The sequence below is a fragment of the Phyllostomus hastatus genome, unplaced genomic scaffold, assembly GCF_019186645.2.
Source record: "Phyllostomus hastatus isolate PE091 unplaced genomic scaffold, TTU_PhHast_1.1 phas_contig_41, whole genome shotgun sequence".
NCBI lineage: Eukaryota > Metazoa > Chordata > Mammalia > Chiroptera > Phyllostomidae > Phyllostomus > Phyllostomus hastatus.
The window spans coordinates 6273725-6292405 of NW_025333876.1; the positions used below are offsets into that span (position 1 = coordinate 6273725).

At 36.5% G+C, this 18681-nt stretch overlaps 1 protein-coding gene across 11 annotated transcripts in view; it reads left to right on the plus strand.

Moving 5' to 3' along the window:
• FRY (FRY microtubule binding protein) overlaps nucleotides 1–18681 on the plus strand; it is a 541372-nt gene that overhangs the window by 321133 nt on the left and 201558 nt on the right. For all 11 annotated transcript variants that reach the window (XM_045844752.1, XM_045844742.1, XM_045844745.1 and 8 more), the window contains 4 exons: nucleotides 2546–2647; nucleotides 13225–13328; nucleotides 13764–13872; nucleotides 15893–15979. In XM_045844752.1, the coding sequence (XP_045700708.1) occupies nucleotides 2546–2647; nucleotides 13225–13328; nucleotides 13764–13872; nucleotides 15893–15979 (402 nt within the window). The remainder of the gene's footprint in view (nucleotides 1–2545; nucleotides 2648–13224; nucleotides 13329–13763; nucleotides 13873–15892; nucleotides 15980–18681) is intronic.

Sequence of the window (18681 nt, forward strand, 5' to 3'; positions counted from 1 at the left end):
TCCATCAGCCTGTTTCTGTTTTACTTGTTGGTTTGTTCATTAGATTCCACATATAAGTGAATTCATATGGTACTTGTTAGTCTCAAAAATCATTAAAATCTTGGAGGTAAACATAGGTAATAAAATCTCAGACATTTCTCATAGCAACATTTTTTCTAATGTACCTCCTTGAGCAAATAAAACAAAAGAAAAAATAAACAAGTGGGACTATATAAAATTTAAATGTTTTTGCACAGCAAAGGAAACCATCAAAAAAATGAAAAAAAAAACCCATTGAATGGGAGAACATGTTTACCAATGATACATCTGAAAAGTGGTTAATATCCAAAATTTATAAAGAACTTATAAAACTTAACACAGGAAAAAAAAACAATCCTATTAAAAAATGGACAAAGGACCTGAATAGACACTTTACAAAGAGGACATACAGATGGCCTGTGGACATATGAAAAGATGTCCAACATCACTAATCATCAGAGAAATGCAAATTAAAACCACAATGAAATATCATCTCACGCCTGTCAGAATGGCTATCATCAATAAATCAACAAACAAGTGTTGGCCAGGATGCAGAGAAAAGGAAACACTCATGCACTGTTGGTGGGAATGCAGACTGACACAGCCACTGTGGAAAACAGTATGGAGTTATCTGAAAATATTAAAAATGGAACTGCTTCATGATCCAGTGATTCACTTCTGGGAATGTATCTGAAGAAACCCCAAACACTAATTTGAAAGAATATATGTACCCCTATTTCATTGCAGCATTATTTACAATGGAAATTTGGAAGAAGCCCAAGTATACCAATCAGCAGATGAGTGGATAAAAAAGCTGTGTACATTCACACAGTAGAATACTATTCAGCCATAAAAAAACAAGGAAGACTTAACCTTTATTATAGCATTGATGGACCTGGAGAGTATTATGCTATGTGAAGTAAGCCAGTCAGAGAAAGGCAAAGCTAATTTAGAATTGAAAGACATATGAAGATGTTCCCGGACCAAAAAAACAAAAAGCTAAAGGATTTCATCACCAACACACCAGTATTACATGAAATGTTAATGGTTCTTCTTACAGATGAAAAAGAATAAAAAGTTCAAATATGTGAACAATAAAATGAAAATAAATAAATATCTATCAACAATTGAATCTAAAAAATAAAATAAACGAACAGGCAGAACAGAAGCAGACTCATAGATGCAGAGGACATTTTGATGGTTGCCAGGTAGAAGGGGAGTTGGGGAGTTAGGTGAAAAAGGTGAAAGGATTAAGAAGTACAAATTGGTAGTTACAGAATAGTCATGGGGAGGTAAAGTACAGCATAGGAATATAGTGAATAATATTACAATAATTATGTATGGTGTCAGGTGGGTACTAGATTTACTAGGTTGATCTATTAGTAAGTTATATAATGTCTAATCGCTGGGGTGTATGCCTGAAACTAATATAACACTGCATGCCAACTGTAATTGAAAAATAAAAAATTATTTAAAAATTTAAAAAAAAGAAAACTGAGGTAGCGGAAATGTCAATTGAACCTAGAATTACAATTAAAAATCAACTACTAAGTCTGTGATACTGTAAATTGAAATCGAGTAGTGTTTCCTCACCAATTCACATCCCACAATAACTCTACATTTAAAGCATATATATGTAAATATATTTGTATAGGTATGCACATGCTTTTAATGAACTTGTTTAAATGAAAAAAAAATCTGTTACTATTTTATATAATAAAAAATAAAAATAAAATAATGAATTGTTAAGCACTGAATCTCATTGTGACCATTGCTTTTTTGCTAATTCAAGTTAATAGATGAGCTAGTAATATTTGGTTTTAATCTTCACTAGCTTTAATTTTAGGAGAGTCATAAAGGTTATGCTCTCTGGTTTAGCAAAGTGGTGATGAGTTCAGCATGTATATTTCTTGCATGGCCACCCATGAGTTGTTCTGTCCTCTCCAGCTGCTGTGGGAAGCTGGCCCGTGAGGCTGAAAAAGTGCAGTAGCACCTTTGTTTATTCAGTCATAAGCAAATTCCTTCTGTGGTTAAATTTGTCTTGATGGCATTTACCAATGCAATAACATGTCTTTTAGGAATCTTCCTTAATTATAAGAAGATTACATGCAAAATAAAATATGCACATCTACCTCTAAGGCAGGGACAAACTAATAAAAGTTTATAAGCAAAAAAGCCAGTAGCATCAAAATCAGCATGCCTTCCTGCTTTCCTTCTGAGAATTGAGAGTGATCAAATATGAGTTTTGTGTTTAAAATTTAGAAGTGAAGATCAAATCAGTGAATCAGGTTTTCACTTACTTTACATGAAACTTGCACATTATATATAACTCTAGATTATTTATCCCCATTGTCATCAGAAACCCTTTGTGACATATCCACCTCAGCATGGCACCGTTGAGCCTTCTTTTGTTATAAGGGTCCTGTTTATTCTGCCCCATGCAGGCCACAAAAAAGGTTCTGAGAATGTGTATTTCCTGGTTTGCTGAACTATAGCCCTTCAGTGACATTGTCTTCTTTATCCCCAGGCCTTGTACCCCCTGGTGACCTGTCTGCTCTGTGTCAGTCAGAAGCAGCTGTTCCTGAACAGGTGGCACATTTTCCTCAACAATTGCTTATCCAACCTTAAGGTTAGTAGTATTGGCTCTAAAAGTCTTTTATAAAAATTTATATAGTTCTTAGTCTGATATATGAGCTTCTGAGAATGATTTCTGATATTTGTAGAAAAATTATCCTACACTCTTGGAATGATGAAAAAATATTAAGGGCTCTCTTTATCAAGTGTAGGCTATTTGAGAACATGACTTAGGGATAAGAGAAATTACTCCAGATATCCTCTCCAATAAGGATTGCTTTAAAAGTAGAATTAAATGCCCTTCTTTTGTATGCACCTATTGTCACATTTAATCTAAATGATTTTTTTAATTTATTTATTTATAGAGAGAGAGGGAGGGAGGGAGAGAGAGAGAGAGAAATGAATGTGCGGTTGCTGGGGGTCATGGCCTGCAACCTAGGCATGTGCCCTGACTGGGAATCGAACCTGCGATGCCTGGGTCGCAGCCCGCGCTCAATCCACTGAGCTACGCCAGCCAAGGCTAATCTAAATGATTTTTAAAAGGGAAGTTACAGTTCATTGGCAGAAGCATATGAGTTGATTTCAGAAGCTCACCTATGCCTCCTCTATCCTTCTACCGCCTCCAGCCTAGGAAATATTTGGGGAGGGAGGGAGTTTCATTCTGTGAGGTGATTGACTTAGTAACAAAGAGCACTAATTTCTTGTCACTGATGTTTGTGATTATTTGAAGGTATTCTATTTGAGCCACATGCCAGTCAGTCAGGCCCAAGCCTTCACTGAACAGCTTTCTTTAGAGAAAAAGCACAGGGGCTGGGTGACATGAGAAATAAAGCCATGGTCCCTGAAACTGGGAAACCCACAGTGAAAACAACTGTAATGATCAGCCTTAAAATTGGCTTTATAGATTGCAAATGGTAAACCTAGTTTAAATTTCAGTAACCTATTAGTAAAAGACAAGTAAATGAAAACCATCCCTAATATAAGTGCACATAGGCAAGTATTTTTCACAGTTGTTCCCAGTTGTGTCCAGATATATTGAATTTCTTTTGCAAATTTGATATTTGCTCCTTTAGAATTTTTGAGAAATATACTTAGCTATAAAATCCTGTATGTGCTTATACATGTTACCTTGTCTTTTTTGTTCTAAGACACTTTAATTTGGTAAAGTGATTAAGATTAATTATATTATTTTGGCATTTTCTATAATTACACAATGATCTGAATTAGAACTGTTCAAAGTACCAACTATGTACTGGCTCTAAAAGCTGATTGTGAAATCCAAGATTAGAATCATTCCATCATTTCTTTTCTTCAAATTGGCAGTGAACTATAATAGCAGTAGATATAGAATTAAGTTTTTAAATATTCTGAAAAACAAAACTTTTCAGGGTTATCAACTCTTATATAATGGCCAGTTTAAAATTTGAAGCATTGCCTTTTTTTGTAATTTTGTAAATTTGTAAGTTATTCAGTAATTGGTTCCAGTTAGATTTTTTTTAATTTTACATTTTATACAAATAGAAAGTAATCATTATTTTCAAAACAAAATAGAGAAATTAATTGCAAATGTTCACAGAGCATTTTTCTATATATGTGTATGTTATGCCAAATGGGATGGTGATTCATTTTAGTTAGATTTAAAATTATATTTTACATGACAATTTATTCTTGTGGCCAAAAAGATCAAAATATTTTTGTCTAAAGTTGCTTTTAAAATATTGCAGCATAATCTTACTTTGGAACTTAATTGCTTTGAAGTGAGAATATTATTTGGAGCTCTGGTCAAAGCACATCTAAAAGACTTCGTAACAGGGTTCTAAAAGCCCTAGAGAGAAGAGTTTCCCTGTGCAAACACTTCAACCATTGGGATTTCTAAAAGAGAAGGGCAATAAGATCCCAGAGTCAATAAATAGTATAAAGAGTGAGCAACATTCCAGAATTCAGTTGAATTCAAGAAGTACTTATGAAATTCTCATTAAGTGTGGTGCTAGGGAAGGTACTGAAAGTGGGAAAAATAGGGGAAGTCAACTCTATGTCAACTCTAAGTCAACTCTTTTGTGGGAAGTCAACCCACAAAAAAACCAGAATTATCTTCTGGAGGGCAGGCTCCTTATAGTACAGGTTTTCCCCTGCTAGGTGAGTGTTCTAGGAACCCATCTGTATCAGTGTGCCAGGTGTTGTTGTGAGAGCCTGCATTTGGCTTCAGTGAATATTTTTTGAAGACTCTTTCAGTGTTTTCCCATTTCATGATGGATGATTTACAAGTACACTGGCCTTTACTGCGCTGAGTATTCAACTCTTGACCAAAACCTTCATGACCCTTGTGCCCCACCCTCCCTATTCACTTGATCTCACCCCAAGTGACATTTTTTTGTTGTTTCCCCAAATGAAAAAAGTTCTCAAAGGGAAACATTTTACTGATGTGGAAGAAGTGAAACAAAAAATAGCAGAAGCACTAAAAGCCATGAAAATTGATGAGTTCAAAAACTGTTTTGAGCAGTGGAAAAATGACTCAATAGATGTATTGCATCAAATGGAGAGTACTTGGAAGGTGACTACAATTTAAGCATAAAAGAATAAATACACAATCTTTTATAAATAAATTCCATTTTCTGGGTCCCCCTTTGTATAAGAATTTTATCTAGAATAGAGTCTCTGTCCTTGAGGAGCTTAGCATTTCATTGGGGGCTGTGTAATGAAGTGTCAAAATGTGTGATACAGAGAGTGAGGGATATAAAAGTTGGGAATTGGGAATTGGGATTTGTGGAGATCTGGTATCCCGTGAAGCACAAAAGTCGTAGTTATTAGGCAAAGTAATGGCAACAATATTTTACTTTATGGGTAATAAACTGTTGGAATTCACACCCCCAGGCTAAAAGACATAAAAATATTATTAATGAGTTACAATCAGAATATAGCTGTGTTCCATATATTTAGACCTAAACCCAATAGGGATTTAATGGGACCATTTGCAAATGTCATAAATATACAGAAAACTTTCCAAACCTCCTTGTGAATCCTCAGTAGGGAAGAAACACATGAGGAAAACTAACATGGCTTCACAAATATGCTTTGTCTTGAAGTGCTTCAGTATTTTATGGGATATAGAGCCAACCATATCATCTCATAAAGGACCACCAAACCAACTCACCCCATCATCCTTCCCTGAATTGGTCCTTCCAGCATACTTTCCCCCTTACCTCCACCTGCCCCACACATGCTTAAGCATGATGAACCTAGTGTTTGTACACAGTGAACTCAGTACACAGCCATTTCTGATGTACCCTGAAGAACTGAGTCGTCAAGGTGACAGAGCATAGTAACACTGCTCTGAGTACCAGCGAGCTGCTACTCACAGATTCAACACTCATTTAATGTCAGTCAGAAGCAGGCTCCTTTGGTAATACAACCTTTAGTATGTAACTAACTCAGTTAACCATACATATATTAGTAATATGACCTTATAAAGTGATGCAAAACATATGGCCCCTCTCACCACAATATCAACATCTTTCAGAGACTCTTAGTCATGACTAATACTCTCTTCTTTTCTGTATTTTATGTCAGAATCTGCATGTATTAAGATATAAAAAAAGATACAGTTCCTTCACATCTGCCATATATGCCTAATTCTAAAAAAAAAAAAGGAAATGTGATTTGAAAACTTGATTTAACAGTACCTTTAGTTTTTGTTATTAATCCTCATTTATTAACAGCTCTTTTAAAATGTAGTATTTAAGTACTCATAATAACTGTTAGTTTCTTATTCTTTAAAATAAATAAGGAGAATATATAAATGTCTTTTCTCTTACAATAATAAATGTCAGTGAGATCCAGGTAAAAGCAAAACAAAACCAAAAAAAGAAAACTCAAAATTTTTAAAAGATATATATATATTTTTTTTTAAGATTTTATTTATTTATTTTTAGAGAGGGAAGGGAGGGAGAAAGAGAGAGAGAGAAACATCAATATGCGGTTGCTGGGGGTCATAGCCTGCAACCCAGGCATGTACCCTGACTGGGAATCGAACCTGCAACACTTTGGTTCACAGCCCACGCTCAATCTACTGAGCTATGCCAGCCAGGGCGAAAACTCAAAATTTAAGAAAGGTATTTACTCTGTGATTAAAAATAGAAATAGTCCTCATTCATTAGAGGTCAGTTATGTGTTAGGTAAGCCAGTGGTAGGGCTTACATACATTGTCACAGGTCATCATGATAATGTTATATGCTACACTGGGCTATCAGTGAAAGTGTATTTCATGGATATTATTTATGTTTTTCTGAAAATTTCACTGAGATAGTGATACTTCACTGACAGGTAGACATTAGTCAGCCTAGTTTCATAGCCCTAGAAATCAAAGTACAAAATTAAAAATGGTTCTCCCTTCTCTCATCTCAGTCCCTGTTTGCACTAGAACTTGAATGTATTCAAGACTGTAGTTAGTCAATTCATTGACAATTTCTTATAAGAAGTGTACCAGGTCCTGGGAATAAGAGATGGATGAGGGAGTAACTCTCTGGTATCTTAGACCTTGTAATTTAGTGGGGGAAACAGTAAACATGTAAACAAATGCATGAGAAAAAAACTTCAGATAGTGATAACTGCTGTAAAGAAAATCAAATAGGAAGGTCTTTCAATTCCCGTTAAGGATCTCAAAGTGAAGTTGCTATGAATATATTTGATGAAACTTATCTTCAACACTTAACATATATTTGTGTGTAATTATCACAATGAAGTTTAAGGACTGCTTTTTGAAAAACTTTTCATGTAATAGTAAGGGTATTAATATCTGTATTTTATAAGTAGAGATATTGAGTAATATGTTAAAACTTTTGGAGTCTGCTAGACTACATTATAATGTATGGCACCATTTATTTTAAAGCAATTACTATTCTCTTTAGAAATACCAGTTTTTTTGTTTTTGTTTTTTTTTAAGATTTTATTTATTTATTTTTAGAGAGGGAAGGTGGGGGAGAGAGAGAGAGAAACATCAATGTGTGGTTGCTGGGGGCTGTGGCCTGCAGCCCAGGCATGTGCCCTGACTGGGAATCGAACCTGCGACACTTTGGTTCGCAGCCCGCACTCAATCCACTGAGCTACACCAGCCAGGGCAGAAATACCAGTTTTAAATGGTATAGTCTTAGCTATTTTACATGTTGATTTTCAAGAAGTAGTTATTTTTCTTTGATATTTATCTTATTTCTATAAGCTTGAGAAAATCTTTTATCATCTGTGTTTCATTTGGATCTGTCAAAGGCACATTTCAAAGTGGAATTTAAAAATCCTAATAGTGCCTATAAATTGAGTCTAAAAATTAGTGATCAGATGGCAAGCATATTACTTTCCACGAATGCCTTATTTTTTCAGACACTGAAAATTCATCGCCATCAATTGTCAGTACAGTAATTTTAGAGGTTGTTCTAAATTATTGCACATATGCTATTTGGATAATACAGTCACAGAAAAGAGTTAATTATGATCAAAGTAAATTGATACAAGCATCAAAAGGAAATACCAAAAAGGGGAAAGGTGTTGACTATGATATACAAGGAAATATAACAATTGCTGTAGTTGAAGTGAAAGAGAAAATTCGAAGGTATTTGAGTATGGAAAGATCAGAAGGTGACTATAATTGTTTGTCAGTCTGTGTTGACAGATATGTACCCAAGCATGCATGAGAGTCTCTGATGAAGCCATATTTATAAGTAGCCCTTGTGACTCAGTATAGTCAGCTGATGGACCTCAAGAAACATTGGTCTAATGAGCCCATCAACAGCCAAAATATCGATTAATACAATTCTTCCTGTTTGTTACTGTTAACAGTGAATTGCTTTCACTAAATCACAGGCAAAATTTAAAGAAGGTGGGCATAGAGTTGGGCAGGCTTACATGTCAAATGATGTTTGTCAGGTAACAGCTCTGAGATGAGATGGCAGGGATCCAGGTAATACCTACACTGAAGCCTACTAGTTTCTTGAACAGTTTTATCAGTGAAACTTCAGAGTCATAATTAATATGTTGTTGGTTAATTAATTAATGGAGAAGCAGATTCCAATGTAAGAATAGAAATCAGTGATTTGAGATATGCTAAAAATGTCTACACTCTGAAAATATGTATCAAGCTTTTGGACTAGAAAGGCAATCCAGAAGAAGTCCTGCTTTTCTAGTAGAGAACAATGTTGTTGGTGCCAGTAGCATACAGGGGTGGGCAAAAATAGGTTTACAAGTTGTAATACAAATAAATAATACACTAATTAATAATAATACAAGAATTAACTATTTTGTGTACTCACAACTGTACATCCACTTTTGCATACCCTTGTATTTGATCAGCCTCCAAATAAGTGGAAAAAATAATGCTTTGAAGACACTGGAGGCAGATTGTCCAGGTTCATATTCTGTTTCTGCCACTTATTACCTCCTTGCTTTGATTTCCTCAAATGAACATGAGAACAATACCATTATCTGCTTCATAGGTTGTCGTGAGAATTAAAATGACTTAATATATGCACAGCAATATAACAGTACCTGACATTGTAAGCACCAAGTAACATACACTCTCCAGTTTCTGAGAAAATAGTACTTATGGAGCAGCAGCCAGTTTCTACCCCAGCTGTTATTTATCATCCTTATAACTCCAAGCAAGTTATTTGGCCTCTCTCAATAATGAAATCCCTCAATGGGTGTCATGGTGTGCAAAGCACTTTTGAGTATAAGATCTTTCATGATATCCTTATGTCACACAGATTAGCTTCAGGTACATATTCACCAAGGGTTACCTTCTGCACAGGCTCTGTAGACAGTAACCTTGCTTATGCATCAAATCTTGCTTCAGCTACTACTCACAGCTTGTGTTTTTAATTTGATATTTATTAATAACCTGCTATGTGACCCATAGTCACTGAGGGCCCGAAGATAAGCATCCTAGAATTCCTGGAGCTCACAGTCTGGTAGAAAACATACAAGTAAAGGTATAGATCAACATTTTAGAAGCCAGAGAGCAGGGGCACTTGGCAGTTTTTCTAGGGTGGGAAAAGGAGTAGAGGGGCAGGGGAACATAAAAGAGGGGGTGATACCCCCAGTGTTCACCTCACCTGAGGTAAAGGCATGGGTGTTCATGGCAGAGCCAGGTCACCAAAGGCCGAAAGGAATTTGGACATTGTTCAGGAGGTGATTAGAAGCCACTTAAAGACTTAAAATATTCAGGGAAGTCATTAGTCACGTTAGTGAGTTAAGGGTGCCATTTGACAGTGCCAAGAATGGAAGACGGGCAAGTAGAGTACTTTAGGGGCAGTCACAGCCATCAATGGTGTCATCTTGAAATGCTAAGAAATCAACAGTACAGGATCCACAGTGCAACAGAATAAAAACTTAAGTCTACCACTTTGTTTCGGTCCTGATGGGAGAAGAAACAGATCATCTCAACATATTCTTAAGAGTGAAAGAACATTAGCCACAAAACAATGCACCAAAAAGATAACTGTGGTTGGTACAGGTGGGGAGGAAGACATGAAAAAGAAGTTAAGGTTAGACAGAAGACAGTAATGTAATTCGTTTAAAAAAGAGATGTCATTTAAGTTCTTCAGTGGAATTTATATGATATTTGCCCTGCCCCAACATTATTCACAATATGAAATGAGGGCACAGGAGAGAATTTTGAATGGTACACAATGCAAATATAAAATACTTATATATAAATAAAGGGAAATTGACAACAAAGGAGACATTTCCACCAAAATGAAAGTTCCTGGAAATCAGAGACTACATCTCCGCATTTGCTGCTGGACCCTGGTGTCTTGTGCATAAAATAATAGCCACAGTGGGCAGGAAAAGTGCTCATACACTATGTGCATCAACTCATTCAATTCTCATAACATTCCTGTGAGGCAGGTAGGCTTTTCACCTGCAGTGCACAGGGGAAATTAGGTACAGATGATTAGGAGGTTCCTTGAAGGGGGCCACACTGCTAATAAATCACAGAGCAAGGAAGATTCAAATGCAGTCACTGCTTTTAACTACCAGGTAGGCACATCATACATCTGGCTGATTTGCACTGATTGGAGGAAGGGTAATTATAATTCCCGAAATTTTTCAATGATGGCATATTTTAAATGCAACTTTACTAGTTTAGTTGTTTACTTAAAGTTTTTTTATGTCACCAAAATATTTGACATTACAAGCTATACCATACCTGTTTAATAACAGGCAAAAAAATCATTCTTTACGTATAAGTATGCATCCAAAACATTAAGACTCCTTCCCCCTGGAGCCAGAGTAGTTGTAAAGTGTATTTGGAAGAGTAGACATGCAGAAAATACCTGGGGAAAGCCAGAAGAGAAGAGAAGAGAAGAGAAGAGAAGAGAAGAGAAGAGAAGAGAAGAGAAGAGAAGAGAAGAGAAGAGAAGAGAAGAGAAGAGAAGGGAGAGAAGAAAAGAAAAGAAAAGAAAAGAAAAGAAAAGAAAAGAAAAGAAAAGAAAAGAAAAGAAAAGAAAAGAAAAGAAAAGAAAAGAAAAGAAAAGAAAAGAAAAGAAAAGAAAAAAGAAAAGAGAAAAATAAAGCAGTGGATAGTGGCAGGTAGGCCATACCGGGTAGTAGAACATATTAAAAAGCCTCACAAATTAAAATGTTTGGTTTCTCCACATGAATAGACAGACTAGTAGAACAAAAAAGAATCCAGAAACAGACCAAAATGCATATAGAAACTTAGAATTTTAGTATAATGATCACACTAAAAAGTTATTTTAAGACTACATAGACATAATATATCTCTTTTCTGAATCTAAAAAACTGCTCCTTATAATCTTTTCCAATGTTTAAGTGACTCATCTTTATTCAGTAAATAGTTTAAAGATAAATACCATTTTAATTTTAAAATAATTATGAATTCTACAAAAATCAGTACCCAAATTATCTAGCCTAAGAATAAAACAGCTAAAAAAGTTATGACAAAATAAATAGAGGAATAAGGGAACAGAAGTAACAATAAAAGCAAAAGACCTATAAGGACACTGAGTGACATTTAAGAGTGTTTAGCAAACATTTATCAGTCCCTTGCAACATGGCAGAAATTCTAATATATGTCAAGGGTAAATAATGCCCCTTTTTTCCAGATGTCTAAAGAAGACCACACATAAATTTGAAGGGCTTAGCTATAGGTTTCTTTGAGTGTCAGGGACATTCAAGAGGGAACAGTTATAATGGGTTTGGTTTCATGACACTGGGGTAAAACAGAAAAGCCCAAGCATGGGAAGGAGCATTCAAGTAGACTATAAAGGACTAGGGTTCACCTGATAGAAAGGAAGAACACAGGGTGGGATGAAGGGAGCCATCTCCCGACATGGAGATAAAGGAACATGAAGTAGCTAAAGTATAGGATGCTTGTGGGAGAATAACAGGATGGGAGGCAGGAAAGGTAGGTTAGAGCCACATGTCAGCTGGTCAGGTATGCCAAGCCAAGAAATGTTACCTTGATACCATAGGCATTGGGGAAAGCGTCCAAACCATGGTATTTAGACAGAGGAATATGATTAGGATACTGTCAGATAGGAGAAAACACGGGTTCAGTTTTCTCCTCTCTAGCCAATGTGTTACTGCCTAGAAGCTGGTAGCTATGCCACAGCTGGTCTTCCTGCCTCAGCTCTGTTTCCCACATAGCAGACAGGGACTTCTTACATGGTTTCCTGTAACAGTCATGAGAACTGTGGTCCCTTTACTTAGCATGGCAGGTAGGGTCCCCGATGTGACCCTGCCTTCCTCTCCAGCCTCACCGGCCACCATTCCCTCACTTGTCCCACCCACTGGCATACAAAGTATTGCCAGGTTCCAAAACGTGGCCCTCCTCATCAGCACTCCTAGCTCCCATATGCTGTGGCCTCTGCCTAAAGTACTCTCCCTCCCCATCATTTTTTATGCCGTTCACAATGTCTAGTGCCAAGCACAGTACCTGACCCCATGTAGTTGAAGGGACAAATGAGTCGGTGAATGTATTAAAGTTTGTCTTCGTTTTTAGCCTCCCACAGAAACTGTTCCTGACCTCAATCCTGAGTTTGCCACAGATTGGCCTTCTCCTCATCCTCTAGCTCCTGTCCCCACCAGTTCTTCACACTGTCTTTGTTTATTGTCCTTTCCCCATCCCCTATAGACTGTGAGGACCTTATCTCTCTCTGCCAGGTTCTAGCACAGTGCCTAATTGCACATTGTTCTCAATAAACATTTGAGGGTAATTAGATGAGTGGGGAGGAGTTTGATGAATCAAAGCAATACCAGTGTTTACAGGGCATAAAACAATAGAAAGAATGGATTAGTTCTCCCCTTGGTGCTAGGAAATACAAGTTCTCTGGGGCTGGAGGAGGAAGGTAATCTCAAGTTTTCATACTGGCACAAGAGAGTATGGCATGCCTTCCCACAGAACTACTCTGTCCCCCCTTCAGGGCTATTTGGATCCCTTCTCATAGATGATTTACCCAATGGGCACCAGGAGGCAAAGACCCCATAAAACCTTGATGGTGCAGTGTGCCTTGTAGGCATCCTGCCACCCATCCTGGGCCACCCATTTCCAGGCATTCAGAAAGAATAATCATCATATGTCACCATTTATTCTGCAATCTTATGTCCTGGTTTCTGTTGTAGAATAAAGACCCCAAGATGGCTCGAGTTGCACTGGAATCTCTGTACAGATTACTTTGGGTTTACATGATTCGGATTAAATGTGAAAGCAACACAGCTACTCAGAGGTAAGGAGCTGGCCTGGATGAGTGCTAGCTACAATCCCTTAGCCAGTGGGAGGGTGTTTTGTTGTACTACTCCCTACATTAACCCAGTTAGAAGCTTTTCAAAGGTGACAGTTTGTAGAAGATCTAAGTCCTGAGGACATTTTCAGACTTTCAGCAGCCATGACAGAAACTCCAGCCTCAACCCAGATAGCCAAGTTCCATGTCCAGGACTTCATTCATCACCTTAACAAAGAAAACTGCTACAATTTTTCAGTTGCCTTAGTTTTCCCAGAAACACTTTGCATAGAGTGATTATGCTAATGGAGGGGATGAAATGGTTTGTTTTCTTTTTCTTCATTCTCATACTGAGATAAGATGCAACATCAGCCATTTTCTCTTGAAGAACTGAAGCTCAGCCAGTCTTTCTTGTTTTCTCTTTTTACCCTTGTCTTTCAGCCGTCTTATAACCATCATCACAACACTTTTCCCCAAAGGGTCCCGCGGTGTGGTGCCTAGGGACATGCCTCTGAACATCTTTGTGAAAATCATTCAGTTCATTGCCCAGGTAATGTACAAGCCTCTGGCACAAGTTTCCTTCTCGGGATGTACTAACAGATGAGGTGTCTAAACTGTCTTACGTGTATAGACTTTTCAGAATGGTTTTGCAAGTGTTTTCTCACATAGCTGGTGATTTTTGCTTCAAAATAAGTTGTGAACATGGGTATGTCAATTGTTTTCAGTACTTGACAAAGAAAGGAACTGAGAGACAGAGTTTACGTGACTCATCTAAGGTTATAGAGCCTGTTAGTAAAGGGGTCTCTTTACTTGTAGTCCCTGGTAGGTGTTTGTTTTGTTTTGTTTTGTTTTGTTTTGTTTTGTTTTGTTTTGTTTCTCCCTGATTATCTGCTCTGGATTCTGCAAATGAGGAGGAAACAGAGTCTGATATTTGGAGGAAACCAAAAGAAGATAATTTAGTGAAATTTGAGGAGTAAGTAAAATACTGTGACATTCATCCTGTGAAAAATAAGGATATAATAGGAATATTAGCATTTATGAAGCAATCACTCACTCTTTGCCAAGAACAGTTCTAAGCAATTTACATATATTAATTTACTTTAAAACTGGGTCCAATAATTTTAAACATAGTTTACAGTATTCAATTTATAATTTAGACTCAGTATTTTTACTTTTTAACTCACTTTGTAAGTAAATGGCTTTACCCCAACTCTGACTCACAAAGGAACATGGAAAGATGATTATTCCTACTCAGCCTGTGTCTCAAGCCAGCTCTATACTGTTATTAAACAAGTCAGAGAACATCTCCCCAACTGTAGTTTCTTTATCTGTAAAATGTAGATGAAAATGCTTGCCTGGTATACCTAGATTGTTGAGCAGAATAAAGGGAAATAATAGATATGAAAATGCTGTTAAAATACAATCAACATTGATATAAAGACATAGGCTCAGTTGTTACTATTCAATATATTTCTCTGTGTGGTTGGCACAATGAAATGCCTCTAATATTTATACTTAGAGAGAAGACATTACTTGCTTGGCAGGCAGATGAGTGAATGTAAGCTTTCTAGATGTAGTTATCATGTGGCTGAACATGTGCTTCAATTATTCCAGAATAGGTGGTATAAAATGAACCTGTCATATCTGCATAGCCAATGTCTCAAACTTTCATAATCTGGCTTCAACCTTCTCATTTAAGTAACCTTGACATATCTTATTTGTTGATTATTCATTTCCCTTGTAGAACTGACTATTGTAATATGAGCCAAAAGGTTTGAAATGTTAGAGAATAGAAGAAAATGGTAATTTTTCAGTGTTTTTTTTACCATTGCACATTTATTTGTTTGTTTGTTTAACTTTTTAAATTGATGTTCAAATACAGTTGTTTCCATTTCCCACCATCACTTTTCCCTGCCCTACCCGCTCCCACCTCCCACCTCCCACCTTCAATCCCATCCCCCTTGGTTACTTCCCTCTCCCCTCCCCTCTGGTTACTGTCAATTTGTTGTTGATTTCAATCTCTCTGGCTATATTTTGCTTGCCAGTTTTGCCAGTTTGTTAATTAGGTTCCACTTACAGTTGAGATCACATGGTATTTGTCTTTCTCCTCCTGGCTTATTTCTCTTAGCATAGTGCTCTCCAGTTCCATCCATGTTGTCAAGAAGGGGAGGAGCTCCTTCTTTCTTTCAGTGGCTTTTTAAAAAATACATTTTAAACTGAGTTTCAAAAAGGGATCAGCATTTGTAGTCCAACAGGAAGAGTTGGGACTGCATGAAAACCCCAACATTACAAGTGTTTTGATTTTTATTTCTTGTTTTTTAGTTGTTAGTCATTCAGTGCTGTGGGGGGCTAATGGCATATATTAAATAATGCGAGCATTTCTGTGCACCACACGAAAACAGAAGCAACTCCCCCAAAGATTTGCGGACATGCTCTTCCCGGGGAGTCACACTGAGCAGGCTCTTCTCTTAGCAGCCCACTGTTTGGTGCATATGATGATATTAGATATTTCATGTTTAATTTCTATCTTAATACTTTTTGGTTTAATTATTCTTTTTTTTTCCCTACAGGAGCGGTTAGATTTTGCAATGAAAGAAATCATTTTTGATTTTCTTTGTGTGGGAAAGCCAGCAAAAGCTTTCAGTCTCAACCCAGAGGTATGAGTGACCCTTTCCTGTACATGTAACAGAGTAGGCATTGACAGAGCCATGCCCTTGCGACTTTGGGGAATAGGTGAAGGACATCTTCTCTAAAAGTCTTTGATTTGTTTCTGTCCATGTTATTTGACTAAATCATACAAATGGCATTTGAGAAGTAAGGTTTTAGGTGAATAGACTTAGCATGATAAAATGTTGGTGTGCTACCAGACTCTGATCGTGTATGATAGAGTAAACCTTGTCCGCAAAAGATCCTCTCTCACTACAAGGCAGATAGTTTTATTTTAGAAAAATTCGTGCTTTTACTTATCAATATTTTGATGCAGATTAACAATTGAATATTGGCAAATGATGGAACAGAAAAGAAAAATACATGTAATAAAATACTAAAATCTGGTGGGATTAAATAAATTATGTATGAATATATGGTTCTGTGGCAGCATCACAGCTCAAGGCCAGGCAGTCATGGGAATGAGGATAGAGTGGGCCTATGCAAATGAAAAACACATTCAGATTTAAACTTTTAAAAACATGTTGGCCAGTGCAAGTATGCCTGACATGCTGCCTCTGTGTACCCCTTTTTTTTATAAGACTGTAGAAAGAACACTGAACTGGAAGTCAGCAGAGCTGGATTTGCTGCTTGCCACAGGTGCTACCACTTTTACCAGCTACATGACGTTTACCTTTCTGAATTTTTGCTCATTTACAAGTACTGTGAACAAAGTTTTCTAGGTCACCTCACACGCAGAAGAGATTCTTGGTGATAAGGTTGCCACATACACATATAGGGACAGCTGTAGAACGCCCAAATGTGTTTCTCTCTTCTATCTAATCATGCCACAGGCTTCTCAAATGGCTCCAGGCAGGGTTCATGGGCCAGTAGGAGGAGGGGAAAACCAGTGCAAATCCAGGGCATTTGGTTGAATTGAGGCCCAGGCCCCAACTAATAAAGTTGCTGGGAAGGTTCTCAAAAATATTTTTCACTTGTCAGCCATCATGGCTGTAACATCTTTAACAATCAATTTTTGGAATTACTGGATAATTTGTCTAAAAGGAATGTTGAAAGTCATTTCCATCATTATTGCCATCTATAAAATTTATCCTTGGTTCTTCTCTCAAACTCCTCATTCAGTCAGTGATTAACTAGTTCATGCCTCTGCAGAACAGTTGGAATTATGGTTTTTTAAAAACTACCAAAAATAGGAAATATTTGTATATCTTCTATTTCTCTTTATCTTATGGGGTTATGGAAGAGTTTAGTTATCAGTAGTTGTGATTAGAATCTCAAAGGCATATCTGTGAGCTCACTCAGCAGCAGGTGCAAGGAATAGATGCAATGAAATAGTCTATGAAGAAGGTGCCACACACTTGATGAATTATGTTGTAGGGCACAGTTTCTCAGGAAATGTGTCTTAAATATATTTTGGAAGTAGTATGTGGGACAGGCCCAAAGATCTGGTTATCTTATTGCAGAGTCTGTATCACTCTACCACTCAGCAGTTAGTGTCTCAGGTATTTCCAGGTAAGTATCTAATCTTAGTTCAGACCTGAATAGCCTCCTACATGCACCCTCAACATCATAAGAACTTATTCATCTGTGGGAAGCGTTTCTTGGTCATCTCTCTCTCTCATTTTTGTCTTGAGCTAAAATTATGTGGACCTAGAGGTCCTAGCCAGTGCCAGTGGCAAGAAGAAATAAAAGCATATGGATTAGAAAGGAAGAAATAAAACTCTTCACAAACAACATGATTGCCTATATAGAAAATACCAAAGAACCTACAGAAAACCTATTAGAACTAATAAATAATTTTAGATTTAGTATCACAGCTCAGGGCCAGGCAGTCATGGGAATAAGGATAGAGTAGGCCTGTGCAAATGAAAAGCACATTCAGATTTAAACTTTTAAAAACATGTTGGCCAGATTTAGATAAATGATTTAAAATTATTTAGTTTGTAGGACATAATATAAATATATAAAACCAATATATTTCTATGTTCTAGGAATAAACACTTGGAAATTGAACAGTGTACAATACCAATGAAAACAAAATACTTAGCAATAAAGCTAACAAAATATGTCCAAGATTTATATATTGAAAACTAAAAATGTTGAGAGAAATCAAAGAAAACCCAAATAAAATAAGAGAAATACTGTTTGTGAATTCAGAAATTTAAGATTATACATGGTCAGTTGTTCCCAAATTAATCCAAATAGGCTTCACTATAATTCCAATAATAATCCCAATTAAAATTCCAATAGCTTTCTCTGTAAAAATCAATAAGCTGATTCTAAAATTTACGAGGAAAGTATAAGGAACTAGAATAATGAACATAATTTTGAAAAACAATAAAATTGGAGGACTAACATGTCCTGATTTCAAAACTTACTACAAAGCAACAGCAGTAGTATCGGAGAAAGGATGAATATAAAGACCAAGGAAACAGAATAAAGAATCCAGAAACAGACCCACATGTATATGGTCAATTGATTTTCAACAAGGGTTCCAACTCATTTCAATATGTAAAGGATAGTCTCTCCAATAAATGGTGCTGAACAACCAGACATCCTCTTGAAAATAATGGACTGACCCATAGTTTTCACTGTAAGCAAAAATTAATAAAATGAATTATAAACCTAAATGTAAAATCCAACATTATAAAACTTCCAGAAGAAAACATAAGATAAACTCTTTGTAAACTTG